This window comes from Somniosus microcephalus, chromosome 2 (genome assembly GCF_052327205.1).
Source record: "Somniosus microcephalus isolate GS21.2 chromosome 2, FLI_Smic_1.0, whole genome shotgun sequence".
NCBI lineage: Eukaryota > Metazoa > Chordata > Chondrichthyes > Squaliformes > Somniosidae > Somniosus > Somniosus microcephalus.
Window position 1 is genome coordinate 270,307,763 of NC_140988.1, and position 13,776 is coordinate 270,321,538.

The window sequence follows — 13,776 nt, forward strand, 5'->3', positions numbered from 1 at the left end:
TTGACACAAGGGAGGAGTACACATGAAACAAGTTAACACTGTCCAGCAAGCACTTGAGATACATGGTAAAGTTGCCTTTGTGTGCCGTCTTCTCCATCTGGGTCTATGCCCTGTAGCTAGTGCAGTGTTGAGCCTGCTTACAGCCTTGCATCCACCTTAGGCTATGGCAGATCCAGTTAGCCATCCCCAAAACAACTGCTGCTGCACCACTCATTCACTTCCCCGCTGATTAGCTTTATGCTGTCATTAGGTTTCCTTTCACTTCAGCCTTGGCCAACATTTACAAATATCTTAACTTCATGCTGAAGCTGGCTAAAACTAAAATAAGTCTTTTTCCCCCTACACACTTACTTTCCTGTATTAAAACAATAATCCAGGGCAAAATTAACAGTCCCTTAGACAAGTATGAATTACTTAAGGAAAGCCAGCATGGATTTGTTAAAGACAAATTGCATTTGAGTTTTTTGATGAGGGCAATGCAGTTGATGCGGTGTACATGGACTTCCAAAAGGCATTTGATTAAGTACCACCTAATAGGCCTGCCAGTAAAGTTGAAGCCCATGGAATAAAAGGGACAGTGGAAGCATGGATACAAAATTGGCTAAGTAACAGGAAACAGTAGCAGCAAGCAGTTGTTTAAGCAGACTGGAGGAAGGTACAGCAGTGTTACCCGGGGCAGGGGGGGGGGGGGGGGGGGGGGGTGTCGGTACTAGGACCACTGCTTTTCTTGATATATATTAATGACTTGGGCTTGGGTGTATATGGCACAATTTCAAATAGTGCAGATACCAAAATTTGGAAGTATACTGAACAGGGAGGATAGGGACAAACTTCAAGAGGACACAGACAGGCTGGTAAAATGGGCAGACACATGGCAGATGAAATTTAACACAGAAAAATATAAAGTGATACAGTGTAGTAGAAAGAAGGGGGAAATATAACCTAAAAGGATATAATTCTAAAGGGGGTGCATGAACAGAGCGACCTGGGGGGTATATGTGCACAAATCATTGAAGGTATCAGGGCAGGTTGAGAAAACCGTTAAAAAACATTGGGATCCTGGGCTTCATAAATAGAGGCACAGAGTACAAATGCAAGGACGTTATGATGAACCTTTATAAAACAGTGGTCCAGCCTCAACTGGAGCATTGTGTCCAATTCTGGGCACCGGACTTTAGGAAGGATGTGAAAGTCTTGAGAGGGTACAGAAAAGATTTACAAGAATGGTTTCAGGGATGAGGGACTTCAGTTTTGTGGATAGAGTGGAGAAGCTGGGGTTGCTCTCTTTAGAGCAGAGAAGGCAGAGAGGAGACTTGATAGAAGTGTTCAAAATCATGAGGGGTCTAGATAGAGAGAAACTGTTCCCATTGGCGGAAGGGTCGATAACCAGAGGATACAGAGTTAAGGTGATTGGCAGAAGAACCAAAGGCAACATGAGGAAAAACTTTATGCCGCAAGCGGTTATGATCTAGAATGCACTGCCTGAAAAGGGTGGTGGAGGCAGAATCAATCAGGGCTTTCGAAAGGGAATTGGTTAAGTACCTGAAGGAAATTTTTTTGCAGGGCTACGGGGAAAGGGCGGGTGAGTGGGACTAGCTGAAGGACTCTTACAAAGAGCCAGCACGGGCTGAATGGCTTCCTTCTGTGCTGTAACCATTCTGTCTCCTTATTTGGGTCAGTGTTCAAATATGCCCCTGTGAAGCATTGGGATTGCTTTCCTATGTTATAAGGTGCTATATAAATGAAGTTATGATTAGTGGCAGTGGACTCTGAACTGGCAATAGACCTATGCGAACAATGTATTGCTGCAGTACGCCTTCTTCAAATTAAAGATTACATAGGAAAAACAAGACGACACAATAGGCTTTGCAAATCACTAAACAATATTAACCCTATCTTGCACTTTATTTCCCCAAGTCATACAGAACCCCCAAAAAAAAAATCAACATTGCCAATATCTGACCAGTGTGATACAACTTAAATATTAAAACAAATATGTAAACACTTACAATCTTCGAAATAAGTTCCCTACAAAACAAGTCAACAATGAAAACCTTCTTCAAAATACTAATACTAGTAACCCTTAATGCACATTGATTTAGAGTTCTAAGCAAGCTAACTAAGTATTGGAGTTAGTCCCATGCATCTTCATCTTTGCTTCCATACGTCACTGGTACATTGGTTTCGTAGCCACTGAAGTTTCTGTTCACACCAAAGCCCTGCAACGAAAAACAAATTTGGGGTGGGGGAAGAGAAAAGGAATTTGTGGTTCAGAGATTGATTTTCTTTTTAAAAATCACTAGTAGCAACCATTTCAAATAATATTCCTTTATTAAAATGTATAGCATTCTGCAAGTGCCCCTTTAAAATAGCCTGGTCTTGTAAAAGTGCATATGTCTAATTTATAATTACATTTATTCAAATTTTTAAATTAGATGACATGCAGAAATTTCAGTTATAAAACTAGTTTGAAGGTACAAGTGGTTTCATATAATAAAAATCAAACTGGTCAACTGGATTGGCCCTTTTCAGATCAGTTCAAAGAACCTACAAATTGGACAAGCAGTTCTACAAAAGCCATAAACCTAGCTTGTTGAAAAAATAAATAGCCACTAAGGATCCAAAAAATCATCAAAAAAATGCCTAGATACTTCCACAGGTTCTTGATCGCTTATGTTCCCATCCCACACTATAATGGAATGGGAACTGCACTTTAACCACACAAGTTAAATAACCAATTGCTAACCCCAGTTAAGGATCATTCCTTCTATTCAGGGGAACTGCATTTCAGACAACCTCCGTGAGCGGGTTTCCATTTTTCACAGGCAATACATCCTTTACATATATTGCTGGGATAAGCCCAGGTTTCTGGGGGACAGAATTTTATACTGACATTCAAGATGTTTTGAACAAACTTATGGTGCCAAGGCTGCAACACTTCCAGCCATGTATCCATGAGCATAAGAAGTATTTAGATATGAAACAGCAACGACACAATTATTTTATCCCAAAGGAATAGAAGCTAGTTAAATGTGGGCCATGTGGCGCACGTTTCTTACATTACAACAGTGACTACACTTCAAAAGTACTTAATTGGCTGTAAAGCACTTTGGGACGTCCTGAGGTCATGAAAGGCACTATATAAATGCAAGTCTTTCTTTCCCAAGCAGGTACTACCAGGTAGGAAGTTGATCTTCAATACGATTCTCCACATGTCACGTGGATTCTATCCAAATAGCATTTTCAGTGGCAGAAGGGCACTTTTGCCAAACATCTATGTTCGAGGGAACCAATCTAAGTAAGCAAGCATTAGTACTTCAAGGTGCAACAGTTATCAGTATAAACAGCATCCGGAAAAGTTGCTGCAAAAAACATTGGTGATTAGCAGCTCAATGCAGCCATAGGAAAAGCTGAACAATCTTCGCATTTTTATTTTCCTTTAGCTCAGTAAGCAAAATCATTTGTTTCTGAATATAGGTACACCCTGCATACATGGAGACAGAAAAATGCTAATGCTGAAATCAGAAAGCATGCAGGAGATGGACAGATTATTCAGCAACTGGAAGAGAAAGATACAGCAACATTTCAGCTGTGACTATCAGAAGACAAAATATTGCAGTGGCTTGCATTTAAAGAAATGCTTCATAATTCTCAACAAAAATACATTCCATTGAGAAACAAAACCTCCATGGGAAAAGTGATCCATCCGTGGCTAACTAAAGAAGTTAAGGATAGCATTAGATTGAAAGAAGAAGCTAATAATGTTGAAGAATAGTAGCAAGCCTGAGGATTGGGAGAGTTTCAGAAACCAGCAAAGGATGACCAAAAAATTGAAAAGGAAAAAAATGGGAGAAAACTAGCAAGAACTACAAAAAAACAATTGCAAGAGCTTCTACAAGTATGTAAAAAGGAAGAGAGTAGCAAGTGTAAACATTGGTCCCTTAGAGGCAGAGACAGGAAAAATTATTGGGGGGGGGGGGGGGAAAAGAAAGATAAGGAAATGTCAGAAACGTTTACGATAGCAAAATACTGCAGATGCTGGAAATCCGAAACAACAGAAAATGCTGGAAAAACTCAGCAGGCCAGGCAACATCCGTGGAGAGAAATTAGAGTCGACGTTTCGGGTCTAACCCTTTTTCAAAACTGGAAAGGAAATGAAATAGATCGAAGACAGGGCTGCGATAGAACAAAAGAAGTAGAGACATTAAGAGGTATTCAAAACCAGAAGAGATGGTAAAAGGACAAGTGGAAACAAAAAAGACGGCTCAGATTAGGTGTGAAGTGTACTGGCAGGATGGGTGACCGCTTTGCGGAACACCTCCATTCAGTCTGTAAGGGTGACCCCGAGCTTCCGGTCGCCTGTCATTTTAATTCACCGCTCCATTCCCACTCGGACCTCACCGTCCTTGGCCTCTTGCATTGTTCCACGGAAGCTCAACGTAAACTCGAGGAACAGCACCTCATCTTCCGATTAGGCACTTTGCAGCCTTCCGGACTCAATATCGAGTTCAACAATTTCAGATCATAACCTCGGCCCCTATTACATTTTTACCTATATTCTTTTTCCACCCCTTTGTTTTGGGTTTTCCCTTCCACCCACCCCCCACACCTTTTCCTTTTTTTTCTCTCTCCCACATGGCAGTGGTTTCATCCTGCCAGTACACTTCACACCTAATCTGAGCCGTCTTTTGTCTCCACTTGTCCTATTACCATCTCGTCTGGTTTTGAATACCTCTTAATGTCTCTTTACTTCTTTTGTTCTATCGAAGCCCTGCCTTCGATCTATTTCATTTCCTTTCCAGTTTTGAAAAAGGGTTTCAACCCGAAACGTCGACTCTAATTTCTCTCCGCAGATGTTGCCTGGCCTGCTGAGTTTATCCAGCAGTTTCTGTTATTATGGCAGAAACGTTTATCTGTCTTCACAATAGAAAACACAAAGTATACCAAAAATGGTGGGGAACTAAGGGTCTAATGAGGGTGAGGAACTGAACATAAATTAATTTAAGTACTAAAGAAACTAAAAGCCAACAAATCCCCTGGATCTGACTGCCTACATCTTCAGGTTCGAAAAGAGGTGGCTGCAGAAATAGTGGATGCATTGGTTTTGATCTTCCAAAATGGGCAGAACAGTGGCAAATGGAATTTATCCCTGAAAAGTGTGAGGTGATGCATTTTGGGAGGACAAACAAGGCAAGGGAATACACAATGAATGTTAGGACCCTAGGAAGGACAGAGGATCAGAGGCACCTTGGTGTGCATGTACATAGATCCCTGAAGGCAGCAGGACAGGTGGATAAGGTGGTTAAAAAGGCATATGGGATACTTGCCTTCATTAGCCAAGGCATAGAATATAAGAGCATGGAGGTTATGATGGAGCTGTACAAAACACTAGTTAGGCCACAGCTGGAATACTGTGTGCAGTTCTGGTCGCCACACTATAGGAAGGATGTGATTGCATTGGAGGGGGTGCAGAGGAGATTCACCAGGATGTTACCTGGGCTGGAGCACTTCAGCTATGAAGAGAGACTGGACAGGCTGGGGTTGTTTTCCTTAGAGCAGAGAAGGCTGAGGGGGGACCTGATTGAGGTGTACAAAATTATGAGGGGCATGGATAGGGTAGATAGAAAGGAACTTTTCCCCTTAGTAGAGGGGTCAATAACCAGGGGGCATAGTTTCAAGGTGAGGGGCAGGAGGTTTAGAGGGGATTTGAGGAATAACTTTTTCACCCAGAGGGTGGTTGGAATCTGGAACTCACTGCTTGAAAGGGTGGTAAGGGGACCAAGTGCTGGAAAATGGGATTGGAATAGACAGGGCTTGATGGCCGGCACAGACACGATGGGCCGAAGGGCTTCTTTCTGTGCTGTATAACTCAAGACTCTAAATTCTAGAACAGTCCCAGTGGATTGGAAGGTAGCAAATGTAACACCGCTATTCAAGGAAGGAGAGAAAACAGGAAACTACAGGCCAGTTAGCCGGACATCAGTAGTAGGGAAAATGCTGAATCCATTGTTAAAGAAGTGGTATCAGGGCACTTAGAAAATCATAACATGATTAGGTAGAGTCAACATGGTTTTATGAAAGGTAGTGTTTGATGAATTTTTTGAGGATGTAACTAGCAAGGTAGATAAAGGGGAACCATTGGATGTAGTATACTTGGATTTCTAAAAGGTATTTGATAAGTTGCCACACAAGATAAGGGCTCATAGGGTTGGGGGTAATATAGTAGACTAATGAACAGAAGAGTGTAGGAATAAACTGGTAATTTTCAGATTGGCAGGCTGTAACTAGTGGGGTGCCGCAAGGATCAGTACTGGGGCTTCAAGTATTTACAATCTATATTAATGACCTAGATGAAGAGACTGAGTGTAATGTATCCAAGTTTGCTGATGATACAAAGCTAGGTGGGACAGTAAGCTGAGGAGAACAGAGTGTCTGCAAAGAGATATAGATAGACTGAGTGAGTGGGCAGTACAGTGGCAGATGGATTTAATGTAGGGAAATATGAGGTTATTCACTTTGGTAGGAAGAATAGAAAAACGGATTTTTTTTTTAATGTTGATAAACTTTTAAATGTTGGTGTTGAGAGATTTGGGTGTCCTCGTGCAAGAAACAGAAAGTTAGCATGCAGGTACAGCAAGCAATAAGGAAGGCAAATTGCATGTTGGCCTTTATTGCAAGGGGATTGGAGTATAAGAGTAAGGAAGTCTTGCTACAATTGTACAGGACCTTGGTGAGACCACACCTGGAGTACCGTGCACAGTTTTGGTCTCCTTATCCAAGGAAGGATATACTTGCCTTGGAGGCGGTGCATCAAAGGTTCACTAGATTGATTCCTGGGATGAGAGGGCTGTCCTATGAGGAGAGATTGTGTAGAATAGGCCTATACTCTCGAGTTTAGAAGAATGAGGGGTGATCTCATTGAAACATACAAGATTCTGAAGGGCATGGATCGGGTAGATGCCGAGAAGTTGTTTCCCCTGGCTGGAGTTTCTAGAACTAGGGGGTATAGTCGCAGGATAAGGGGTAGGTCATTTAAGACTGAGATGAGTAGGAATTTCTTCACTCAGAGGGTTGTGAATATTTGGAATTCTCTGCCCCAGAGGGCTGTGAATGCCGAGTCTCAGTATATTCAAGGCTGAGATGGATAGATTTTTGGACTCTAGGGGAATCAAGGGATATGGAGATTGGGCAGAAAAGTGGAGTTGAGGTCAATGATCAGCCATGATCTTATTGAATGGCAGAGCAGGCTCGAGGGGCAGTATGGCCTGCTCCTGGTTCTAATCTTATGCTCTATTACAGAAGCAGACCCAAAGCTGCATCTTTTTAAAATCGACAGTCATTTTGATTTGACATCAGGAGATTTCCATTTTTGCATTAGCTTTTGTGACTTGCGCTGGATGCCGAACCTTGATTGAACATGGGCATAATCAGTTTGGCACAGAGTCCTACTAATCCTACATCAGTTAATTAACCTCTATGAAAGGACCATAGGAACAGGAGTAGGCCAGTCAGCCCCTCGAGCATGTACTGCTATTCAAATCAGATCATAGCTGATCTGTACCTCAGCTCCATTTACCTGCCTTTGATCCATATATTTTGATGGAACAATCTATTAACTGCAAGTCTTGAAAGCTTCAATTGAGCCAGCATCCACAGCCTTTTGGGAGTTCCAGATTTCCACTACTCTCCATGAAAAGGTGATTCCTGATTTCACACCTAAATGGCCTAGCTCTAATTTTACGATCCTGTCCACTCCAAAGGAAATAGTTTCTCTATCTACCCTAAATCCCTTCATCATTTTAAACACCTCAATTAGATCACCCATCAAAAATTCAAGGGAATACAAACTAAGTTATTGCAACCTGTCCTCTTAATTTAACCCTTTAGCCCTGGTAGAATTCTGGTGAATTGCCAGAATACCCTTTGCAGGATCAATATATCTTTCCTGAGGTTTATTCCCAAAATTGAACACAGTACTAGAGATGGGGTTTGACCAATGCTCTGTACAACTGAAGCATCACTTCCTCACTTTTGTATTCCAACCCCCGAGATAAAGGCCTACATTCGATTAGCCTTTTTAGTTACTTTTTCTACCTGTGCACTAACTTGTAGCGACTCATGTACATGGACCCTTTGCTCCTCCATAACTCCTAGTCTCACCATTTAGAAAATACAGATGTTATTCTTCGATCCAAAGTGGATTACTTCACACATCCCCACATTCAACTCCATGTGCCAGTTTTGCCTACTCACTTTGTAACTTGCTGCTCCCATCTACACCACTTACTGTGCCTCCTAACTTAGTGAAAATGGTGGAACAACTCCTACTCAGGACCACACCAATTCAATGAATTTCTCAGTGGTGGCTATCTCAAAGTGAAATCTTATTGGACATCAAGAACAAGTATAACTGGGAGGTGTGAATCTCACCTAGAGATGACTCATTTCATGGACCATTAACACAGCCAAGAATCTTCAAAACAGGTCTGCATTTGCATTCAAGGACTCCTATATTTCAGACAGCTCAGACTTCAGCTCCCTACTTTACTGTACCTCTACACAAGGGGCAATAAAGCCTGGCCATTAGAAGCTGCAAGCACAGCCTTGTGTAGCGTGTTATTGAGTTTATTCAGGCTGATTATTTACAGAATTGCTTTAGTTTCTCCCACACCTCCAGCCGATTGTGAAAGGAGCTGGGGGAGGGAGCTGGGGGTGGACTCTAATCATGTGGAAAGAATGAACCTATATAAAAGAGCCTTAGTGTCAGATAAGTAAATTAACCATTTAAAAAAATATAAAAATCTAGTATGGGAAAAAATGTAGTGTACTACAAACAATCTCATTACCTTATTGGTTTGATACAATACCAATGTGCAGCAACCAAACATCCTGTACTTGGAGCAGCACCATTGACCCGCTGACCAGACACACTGAACCCTCAATTATCGTGGGTAATCAAGAACACAATTGAAATTTCAAAATAACAACAGAAAATGCTGGAAAAACTCAGCAGGTCAGGCAACATCCGTGGACAGAAATTTGAGTTGACGTTTCGGGTCGAACCCTTCTTCAAAACTGGAAAGAAAAGATAGATCGGAGGCAGGGCTGCAATCGGACAAAAGAATGAAAGAAACAAAAGTAGTAAAAAAGAGACAATAAAAGGTGTTAGAAGCTAGACGAGATGGTAATAGGCTGAGATTGGGTGTAAAGTGTACTGGCAGGGCAAGGGATAGCTGCCAGGTGTGAGAGCGAAAGGGGGGGGGGGGGGGGGGGGGGGAAAAGGAGTGGAAAAATTACAAGAAAAAATGAATGTCTCCATCTCTGGGGATAGGTTATCGACCAATATTCACTACAAGCCCACTGACTCCCACAGCTACCTGGACTACACTTCCTCCCACCCCGCTTCCTGTAAGGACTCTATTCCATTCCCCCAGTTTCTCCGTATCTGCTCCGACGATGCCACCTTCCACACCAGTGCTTCAGACATGTCTTCCTTTTTCCGCAACCGAGGATTCCCCTCTACCGTGATTGACACTGCCCTCGGTGTCAGTTCTATCTCCCGCACTTCTGCCCTCACCCCTGCCCCTCCCTCCCGGAACCACGATAGGGTTCCCCTTGTCCTCACCTTTCACCCCACCAGCCTCCACATTCAACGGATCATCCTCCGGCATTTCCGCTACCTCCAAAGTGATCCCACCACCAAACGTATCTCCCCTCCCCTCTCAGCATTCCGCAGGGACCGCTCCCTCCGAGACACCCTAGTCCACTCCTCTATCACCCCAAACAGCCCTTCCCCTTCGCCTAGCACCTTCCCGTGCAAGCGGAGATGTAACACCTGCCCCTATACCTCCCCCCTTCCCACTGTCCAGGGCCCCAAACACCCCTTCCAGGTGAAACAGCGATTTACTTGTACTTCTTGCAATCTAGTATACTGTATTCGCTGCTCACGATGCAGTCTCCTCTACATTGGGGAGACCAAACGCAGATTGGGTGACCGCTTTGTGGAACACCACCGTTCAGTCCGTAAGGGTGACCCCGAGCTTCCGGTCGCCTGTCATTTTAATTCAACGCTCCATTCCCACTCGGACCTCACTGTCCTTGGCCTCTTGTATTGTTCCACGGAAGCTCAACGTAAACTCAAGGAACAGCACCTCATCTTCCGATTAGGCACTCTGCAGCCTTCCGGACTCGATATCAAGTTCAACTATTTCAGATCATAACCTCGGCCCCTATTTCATTTTTTCTTGTAATTTTTCCACTCCTTCACCCCCCCCCCCCTTTCCTTTTGTTTCGCTCTCACACCTGGCAGCTATCCCTTGCCCTGCCAGTACACTTTACACCCAATCTCAGCCTATTACCATCTCGTTTAGCTTCTAACACCTTTTATTGTCTCTTTTTTACTTCTTTTGTTTCTTTTATCCGATCGCAGTCCTGCCTCGGATCTATCTTTTCTTTCCAGTTTTGAAGGGTTCGACCCGAAACGTCAACTCAAATTTCTGTCCACGGATGTTGCCTGACCTGCTGAGTTTTACCAGCATTTTCTGTTGTTATTTCGGATTTCCAACATCCGCAGTATTTTGCTATCGTACAATTGAAATTTCACTGTCAACGTCAAATGATTTAACACCCAGACAACCTTGCAATGAACAGCCATAATGCGTCTGATATATATATATATATATTAACTAGCTGAAGTGCCCGGCGGTGCGGAGGCTTTTGAGGGCATGTTGTTGTTGGAAGAGAGAGAGAGCGACTGGGGGGGGGGGGGGGGGGGGGGGAAAAAAGAGAGCGCGACTGGGGGGGGGGGGGGGGGGGGGTAAAGAGAGCGCGCGACTGGGGGGGGGGGGGGGGGGGAAAGAGAGAGAGAGGGGAGGGGAAGGGAGGGCGGGAGGGAGGGGGAGGGGGAGGGAGGAAGGCGCGCCCCCCCCCCCCCCAGGTGAAGACCGCCGATTGCGCGTGCAGCAGGAGCTGAGACGCGGCGTCTCTCTCGGCCGGCGGGCCCGGTTGCCAGGGCAACTGTGACGCTGACCAAGCCAGAGAGAGAGATGCCGCGTCTCAGCTGCTCCTGCTGCGCGCTGCCCCCCCCCCCCCCGAGGTGAAGACCGCCGATTGCGGCTGTGCGAGACGTCCGGCGGGCCCGGTTGCCAGGGTAACACTGGACGCTCAGCAAGCCCCGCCCCCTGGCCGAGGCAGAGAGAGACGTCTCAGCTCCTGCTGCGCGCACACCCTAGCGGCGCTGGGCTGAGGCTCGGCCCTCCAGCCTTCGAGTGGGGCCGGGAGGTGCCTAGCTCGGGCGTGGGTGCGGAGAAGACGCCGAGGCTTCTAGGCCTACCTGGAAAAAGTAGGAAAATTAATGAGACTAGATAAGTTAATTACTTTCTAAATCATTTTTTTTTTTTTTTTTAAACAATGTGTTTTAAAAGCAACGTTTTTTTTTAAGACGCAGAAAGCGGGAAAAAGGAAAAGTTTGGAATCAAGATGCCGGCGACTCACCTCGGTTCAGAACGATAAAGCCCGGCCACACGCGCACCGATTGGCCCGGCGGCACACGCCAGCAACCCGGCGTACGATTGGTCGAGCTCGAGGTCACTGTCGCTAATGAGCGGAATGTTAAAGGTTTTTGGGATACCGCGGGCGCAATTTTAGCCCGGCCGAAACGTAAATACGCTTAAAACCGTCTCGGAAGCGTAAGCTTTCTTTGGAGGTAACGCGCGCGTAGGTACGCCCTGTAACTTTCGAGCGCATACCCGCAAGACGCACACGCGATGACAGACAGAATGACAGACAGACAGACTAAATATATTATATATATGAGAGAGAGAGAGAGAGAGAGAGAGAGAGAGAGAGAGAGAGAGAGAGAGAGATAGACAGACAGACACAGACAGGGGAAACTTTAGTCTTTATACTATGGAGGGGGGGGGAAGCAGGATTAATAAAACTTAGAATAGCAGACAACTTAGCTAAAATAGTAAGAAAATATTACTACAGAGAACAGAAAAAAGCAGCGCTCAGGTGCCGAGGTTAAAAACACTGTTGTAGAAGCAGTAAGAGATATCAAAACGTTAAATAAAGAAAACTGGGAAAGGGACAAGTGTCAAAGGAATTGGGAGTCCAGATCAGATGCTATGTATGTGAATGCACAAAACATTCAAATAAAATTCGAGAGTTTGAAGCATCAATAACTATGGGCAGATGTGATATACAATGGCTAAAATGCAGATAAAGCTAAAGTTCCCAGGCCTATCCAAATCAAATAATCCTAGTAACATTTTCAGGACAGATAGGGAAGTGATGGCAGTATTAATAAAGGATTTCATCACAGCACTATAATAAAGGATGTTGGGGGTTACATACAAGACAAAAAAAAAGTGTAAGGAATACGAAGCGAATAGTACAATTTGCAGTGAGCATCACACAAACCAAACAATGGAGACAGACTGGAAGATTTACAGACAAACTTTAGAGAGTTTAGTGAGGAGAGAGCAAAATGATTAGATGACTTTTAACTAACCCAAGCTAAACTGCAATAATGCATGTAGTCAAAGTGAGGAATGCTCTTTTGTTTGCATCCAAGACAGCTTCCTAGATCAGCATGCTTTTAGTTCAACAAGGAAAGAAGCATTGCTTCATTTAGTTCAGTGAAATGAAACAGATCAAATCACTAATGACAAGAACAGTTGTGAAAGTGATCATAATAGTTAGGTTCAATGTAAAAATAGAAACAGGATAATTTTCTCAAAGGCAAGGGTGCTGAACTAGAAAAAGGCCAAGTTCAGTTAAACAAAGGGATTCGACCCAAGTTAACTGGGCATAAAAGTTAGCAAATAGGACGACCGATCAGCAGTAGAAAATCTAGTTAGGTAGCGGTCAGGAACAGGTGCGTGTGACTGCTAGTCAGACAGGTAAGGGGACCCCAGGTGCAATGCTGGAGGAGCCTCGGCCTGTGCCCTTATCCAACAGGTAACAGGTTGTTGCTGCCTGTGGATGAGGGCAAAGTCTGCAGGGCACCATGGTATGGGGGGGGGGGGGGGGGGGGGGGAAAAGAAAGAGAGGAGTGAAAATGAATGTGGTCATGGTAGGGGACAGTATAATCAGGGGATAGATATGGTTAAGAACCTAAGAACATAAGAGCAGGAGTAGGCCCTCGAACCTGCTCCGCCATTCAATAAGATCACGGCTGATCATCGACCTCAACTCTACTTTGCTGCCCGATCTCCATATCTCTGGATTCCAAAAATCTATCTATCTATCTCAGCCTTGAATATACTCAAAGACTCAGCATCTACAGCCTTCTGGGGCAGAGAATTCCAAAGATTCACAACCCTCAGTGAAGAAATTCATCCTCATCTCTCTTAAAATGGCCTACCCCTTATCCGGAGACTATGCCCCCTAGTTTTAGATACTTCAGCCAGGGGAAACAACCTCAGTATCTACCCAGTCAATCCCTTTCAGAATCTTGTATGGATCAATGAGATCACCTCTCATTCTTCTAAACGCCAGAGTATAGGCCCATTCCACACAATCTCTCATCATAGGACAGCCCTCTTATCCCAGGAATCAATCTGGTGAACCTTCGTTGCACCGCCTCCGAAGCAAGTATATCCTTCCTTCGATATGGATACCAAAACTGCACAGTACTGCAGGTGTGGTCTCACCAAGGCCCTGTACAATTAAGGATAAGGGGTAGGACATTTAGGACTGAAATGAGGAGGAATTTCTTCACCCAAAGAGTGGTGAACCTGTGGAATTCTCTGCCACAGAGGGCGGTGGAGGCCA

General features: G+C 44.4%; 1 protein-coding gene across 9 annotated transcripts in view; it reads right to left on the reverse strand.

The window, feature by feature from the left end:
* Positions 1 to 1,881: 1,881 nt before the first annotated feature.
* The window catches only part of ddx4 (DEAD (Asp-Glu-Ala-Asp) box polypeptide 4), a 145,488-nt gene continuing 133,593 nt past the window's right edge, over positions 1,882 to 13,776 (reverse strand). For all 9 annotated transcript variants that reach the window (XM_085972001.1, XM_085972022.1, XM_085972015.1 and 6 more), the window contains one exon: positions 1,882 to 2,219. In XM_085972001.1, the coding sequence (XP_085828127.1) occupies positions 2,133 to 2,219 (87 nt within the window). In that variant the 3' untranslated portion in view covers positions 1,882 to 2,132. The remainder of the gene's footprint in view (positions 2,220 to 13,776) is intronic.